The 5713-nt window shown below is 61.1% G+C and overlaps 1 protein-coding gene across 1 annotated transcript; it reads left to right on the top strand.

Annotated features, from left to right (window-relative positions):
- The first annotated feature begins 2893 nt into the window (after positions 1-2893).
- LOC117639722 (solute carrier family 2, facilitated glucose transporter member 8-like) lies at positions 2894-4436 on the top strand. Its single transcript, XM_034375598.1, has 3 exons — positions 2894-3048; positions 3661-4202; positions 4344-4436. The coding sequence occupies exons 1-3, from the start codon at positions 2937-2939 to the stop codon at positions 4434-4436; spliced, it is 747 nt and encodes a 248-aa protein (XP_034231489.1). The 5' UTR covers positions 2894-2936.
- The last annotated feature ends 1277 nt before the right edge of the window (positions 4437-5713 follow it).

The following is a 5713-nucleotide window of genomic DNA, read 5'->3' as shown; positions in this document are numbered from 1 at the left end:
AGCAGCATAGGAAGTCAGTGGTCCGTAAAAGAAGTGAAAGTCTGTAGCAGCTGGAGAAACTGAGAAACAACAGTACACACAACAATGCCCCAAGCTTCTTACGTTTCGGCCATTTTTTGTCCCAGATTATCCCGTTTTGGTGTGATAAAGTGATTGCACAAGTAATTGCCATTCATTATTTATTGCACTTAAAAGGCAATGACTGGTTCATGGCGCTATAGGGGTGAGGAAATCAAGGATTTTCGTTTCAAATCGAATTCGAATCGATCTTAAATTACTTTTTGAATCGAATTTGAATTGAATCAGGAAAAAGTTGCCGAGTTGAATTGGAATCAAGATAAACGATTCGATGCCAACTCGAACTTTCCTGTCACTTTGTGTCTTTTCCCCTAATCTGTCCACTTAATTTCGAAGACAAACCCTACTATGATTCAAAATTTGAATATTCGAGATCGAACTGTGAAAATCCGACTCCGAATTGAATAGAATCTTGCCTAGTTCGATTCGATTCGGTACCGAACTATCGAACTACCGAGCGCTAGTTATGCAATGAAAAGTGCATGAAATTGGTTCATTATGACACTTGTAAACGGTGAAAAGAGAAAGAAATGTGCAGAAGCAGGAATCAACAGCATTGTTGACGAGGGGTGAATCACTAGTGCACTCATGTGTACAAATTTACCCGTATTCAGTGTACTCCGGTGTACTCACAAGGTTAAAAAGGGCGAAATTCACTGGTTTTCGACCGATTTGGCGTCGAGTTTCGTGTAAAACGCTAAATTAAGCCTTAAATTGTTTACAAATGTAAAATTTATGAGTAAAGGAAGGTGTACTCACGCGTACACTCTAAATATGGGGTGCCCAGCAACTGGGCGCCTTTGTCGCCCGCCCCACTTTTTAGGGTGCCAAATGTCGCCCAGTTTCTGGGCACCTTTGTCGCCCAGTCTCGGGGTGGACAAATCATACAGTAACCGGCCCTCTCCCATGGTAGAGCATGCTCAGGTGTCTAGATCCTGGGCGACTAAGGTGCCTAGATTCTGGGCACCTTTGGGACCTCAGTCGCTGCTGAGCCATGGGTGAAGGCAGGTTTCTTAATGGTTTGTCCACCCCGAGACTGGGTGACAAAGGTGCCCAGGAACTGGGCGACATTTGGCACCCTAAAAAGTGGGGCGGGCGACAAAGGCGCCCATTTGCTGGGCACCCCATATTTAGAGTGTACTCACGCGTGTACTCATGTGTACACCAGAACGCTGAGTGATTCACCCCTCGATTGTTGATGGTGCTGAGAGTCCCGAAAGCGAGTCCGTTTTGCGGCGCGTGAGTCAGCCGGTGCAGACGAGGGCCCTCATCGAGTGTTGAGTGGCGCGAGGCAGTCGCGAGGCTGGAGCCGCAGCCAAGCATAGCGCCGACCCCCGCCGTGGTGCCATCCCGGGTGCCCGGCCGTGGAGCCACCGTAGGGGGTGGGAGAGTATCACCCGGGGCCCAGCATCTGGCGACGGCCCCTTCCGCCCCTGTTTGCACGGTGGCGTTACGCAATATTGCACCGCCAGCTGCCGCCGCCGTTTCCCCTCCCCTCCCCTCCAATCCAGATCCTCTTCGGTGCTCTGCCCCCGCACTGTGCGCGCCCCGATATCGAGAAACCGACTTAGTAAGACGCCACTCCGGGGGATTCAATGGTCAAAGGCCAGCGGGCCGTTGGCCTCTTGGCCCCAGCCGCCAAAACCTGCCCTTTTTCGGGAAGCCATTGCCCCCGCCACTGCCATTTTCCGTGCTGTGCCCGGCCGTGCGTGCCATCCGTCACGGGCGTGCCAGCGTGACGTATCACGGTGCAAGCATCTGGCGGTGGTAATTATCAGAGCAGCCCCGTGATTGGCACGGTGGCGTTACGCAATATGTGCACGGCCAGCTGCCGCCGCCGTGTTCGGCGCAGGGCGTTACGTCACCAGGCTGAATCCGAGAGTCGTTTTCGTCGCTCTGTCTCTCTCGCACTCGTGGCGCGCCCCGGTAGGTGCGAGAGAGACAGCGACGAAGTAAGGACTCAGTCTACCGTGGGGCGGATTCGGAGCGAGGGTGGATCGAAAGAGGGGCAGCGGGCCTGTTGCGCCCTCTTCGGCCCGAGCCGCCTGAAAGGCCGGAAAATTTTGCCCTTGTAATCAGGGAAAAAGCAACACATTGCCCCTGCCACTAGGCAAAAAGGGCTACTTTACCCCTTCCTCAGGCCAATTCTGGATCTGCCCTTGAGCCTAGGTTCGCTGCAGTGGACTGCACGCTTCGTCGCCCTGTCTCTCTCGCATCGTGGACTGCGGACTCTGTGACTGCGAAAGAGACACGGTGACGAAAGTACCGTCCGCAATCGGCCTGCTGGTCCTCTGAAACCATGCGTAATGCCGGTTGCAAGTTTGCCCAGATTGCCGGGGTATTTCTGGGCACGCCGTCGTGTGTGTTCTGCCTACTGTGCGGCGCTGTGCGGGGCTTACGGCCTGCTACCGCGTACGGCGCACAGAGAACCGTGGGCACGCCGCGCCCTGGTACAGCAGACTGCTTCCGAGTCGTCCACATCGCTCTCGCACCCCTACGGACCGCGGAGTGAGTGCGAGAGAGACAGCGCGACGACGCCGCCACTGGGAATGCGGGCACGCGCCGCGGAGGGCGCCGTCGGCGTGCTCGCCGTCATCCCGGACGGGAGTGGGGCGCCGCGGCAAATGGGCGCCCTGGCCGGCCCGGCGGCCGCGCTGGGTTCGTCGGGGCGCCGTGACGCGGCGGGCACGTCGCCGTCGACGTCATCGCCGAGGTGCGCGACGTCGCCGAGTCAACGTGGAGTCGCGGTGGCGCCGGCGAGGTATATAAGTTGGAGGGCGCGCCGTTGGCGGCAAGACACCTGGCCGTCGGCGCCGTCAGCTCCAAGCCGTCGTCCCCGAGACCCAGCTCGCTCCGACATGGGCGTCAGCGCCAAGGCACCCCTGGCGGGCGGCGCCACCGACCAGCGCGCCCCCTCGCACCCGTCCTGGCTGCCCGGCAGGAGCCCCCAGTTCGTCGCCACCATCGTGGGTGAGTGCGCTGCAACTCGCAAGGGTCGTCGCTCTGTCTCTCTCGCACTCACAGAGCGTCTCGTACCGGTGCGAGAGAGGCAGAGCGACGAAAAGGAGCCTGCGGAACCAGGCGGCAGTCATGTGAGCACACATTGCGATTCAGGCTGCGGCCGCCCAGGCCAGCGGCCCGGGCCAGCCAACCTCAAGGGGAGGGCGGCTTGGCCGTGGCTCGGCGGTGCAGAGCTGCATCCCTCCAGAAATATATGGCTCCCTTGGCGCAAACCGCACGCCTAAACCGGTCGGGGGGAGGGGGTGGCGGCTTGGCGGACTTGCCAAACGGGGAGTGCGACAGGAACAGTAGCGCGGCGCCGCGAGGCGCAACCTGGCAAAATATTCCATGACCCAGGTATTTATAGCTCGCTTGTTGTTTCGCGGTTTTGTCTCGCCTTTCGTTGTGGGAATTGGCCGAGCAGAGAGCTAGAGAGTGAATTAGTTCACCCTGTGTATCAGTCCCTCAAAGAAAAGGTCCATCCCGTTTTGTTTCTTTAACGGGGTAGGTGTAGGCCAGACCTTGTCTTTTCGTAACCCTCCCCCCTCGAACTTATCCGTAACCGCTGCCGTGCTTCCGCAGTGAACCTGATCGCCTTCTCCTTCGGCGCGGCTGCCGGCTGGTCTTCGGTGGCGGGGCCGCAGCTGCTGTCCATCGGCGTGTCCGAGGAGGCCCTGTCCTGGGTGGCGGCCATCGTGTGGCCGGCGGGCATGGTGGGCGCCGCGCTGTTCGGGCCCCTCACGGAGCGCTGGGGCCGCCGCCTGTCCGGCCTCCTGGTGGCCGTGCCCCTGGTGGCGGGCTGGGCCGCGCTCATCCTGCCCGCCTTCTGGACCGACTTCACCGCCAAGGACACCGCCACCGCCATCACCATCACCAACGTGACCGCCGGCGCGACGTCCGCCGTCGCTGACGGCGTGCTCGAGGCCGCGCCCAGCACGGACCTCGTCCTCGCCGTGGTCATCCTGGGCCGCGTGCTGCTGGGCGTGGGCATGGGCGGCACGCTCATCGTGTGCCCCATGTACGTCGGCGAGGTGGTCGAAGACAACCTGCGCGGCCAGCTCGGCTCCTACATGCCCCTCTTCATCAACGCCGGCATCCTCTACGTGTACGCCGTGGGCGCGCAGGTACGTCGTGGCTTGTCGGTGAGGTCCTGAGTGGAAACACTGACGGACTGTGTTCCCCAGTGGAAAACCAAAGGCACTAAAACTACGCCCGTAAAATGCTCATTTGCTTGGAGTCCTAGGTTAGTTCACGCCCCTTTTAAGGACATAAACCAAGACGCCGTTCCAGGGGCGATAGCAGCTTACACTCCATTAGGACAAAATTTTGATGCCTTTGATTTACCAGTGAGATTATGAGTTAAAACCCCACCCCGCCTTTGGGGGTTTCTCTAAACCTTGCTGGGGGCTGCCCGGTGGGTTTTGGGGCCCCCTGCGGGGAACCCCCCGCTGGGGCCGGGCCCGGGTTCCCCGCGCCCCCCATCGGGGGCGGGCCCCCCCGGCTCCCGGGAGGACCACCACGTTCCGGCTTAACCCGCGGCGAGGGGAGCCCGGGCGGGGGCTGGCCTCCCGTGGGGGCCCCCGCGGGGCCCCGCCCCTTCAACCCGGGGGCTCGGGCTGAGCAGCTGGGGCGCCGGTCCCCCCCAAGCCCCCCGGGGGGGCCCCCGGCGGGAGGGGGGTCCGGGGGGCCCGGTGGCGGGGGGTCCGGGGGCCGGGGGGTGGCCCCCCGGGGGCCCCGGCGCCGCCCCTTACCTCTTCGGGGCGGGCCGGGCGCGGGGCCCCTCCCCGGGGCCGGCCCTTCCTGGCCCGCCTCTGCCGGGCGGGGCCCTGGGGGCCGGAAGGGGGCGCCGTGGGGGGGGCCCCCCTCCTGCGCTGGTGGGGCCCTTCCCGGGGGCCCTGGCCGCCGCTGGGCCCGGGCCCTGCCCCTCTTTCCGCGCCCCCCCGGGGGCCCAAGGCCCCCGCTGGGGCCTGGCCGGGGCTGTTTCCCTGGCCCGGGCCCCTGCTCCCGGGCGGGTGCCTTCGGGGGCCTGCCCCCCCGGAAAAAACACCGGGGGACGCCGTGGGCAGGGGGCCCGCCCGCGCGGGGAAGGCCCCCCGGATTTTGGGCCGTCCCGCCCCGCAGGCCGGTTGCCTTTCCCTTTCTGTTGGTTCCTTCGTGGAAATTCTTCCCCAGTGTTTTCCAAAAGGCCCTGGGGGGCCCCTTTGTTCTTGGTTCTTTGGCGTGTGCCGGGGGCCCTTTTTCCCCTTGGTGGGCCTCGCCACCCCGGGGGGAAAACAGGCCCGGTGGGGCATCTCCCCCGAAGGCCTACGGGGCCCGCGAACAAAGGGAACCCCTTGAAGGGCGGGGAAAGGGGAAAAGGGTTCCCAAAAATTTTTGAAACCCCGAAAATTCGGGAAAAAGTGGATTTTTTCCAAATTTTTAAACCCAATCCTTGAAATTGGGGGAGTAAAACAGAAATTTTTTTCCTTAAAAAATTTTTAAGGTAAATTTTTTTCCAAATTCTAAAAATTTTTGGGGAAATTTAATGAAATTCAATTTTAAACTTAGAAGGAAATGGGCACAAAATTTTCAAAGTTTTTTCCCCCTTTGGAGCCACTGGGGGGAAATTAAAATTTGGGTTAGTGGGGCCTTACCC

Source organism: Thrips palmi, unplaced genomic scaffold, assembly GCF_012932325.1.
Source record: "Thrips palmi isolate BJ-2018 unplaced genomic scaffold, TpBJ-2018v1 HiC_scaffold_11, whole genome shotgun sequence".
In the NCBI taxonomy this organism is placed as follows: Eukaryota; Metazoa; Arthropoda; class Insecta; order Thysanoptera; family Thripidae; genus Thrips; species Thrips palmi.
This window is presented reverse-complemented; position numbering and strand designations above follow the sequence as displayed.

Bases quoted from the DNA above. Each gene is read 5' to 3' on its own strand.
- LOC117639722 (XM_034375598.1), top strand. From the start codon at position 2,937: ATGGGCGTCAGCGCCAAGGCACCCCTGGCGGGCGGCGCCACCGACCAG. The intron at 3,049-3,660 runs GTGAGTGCGCTG...GTGCTTCCGCAG, and splicing joins GTTCGTCGCCACCATCGTGG to TGAACCTGATCGCCTTCTCC. The intron at 4,203-4,343 runs GTACGTCGTGGC...GCCCCTTTTAAG, and splicing joins TGTACGCCGTGGGCGCGCAG to GACATAAACCAAGACGCCGT.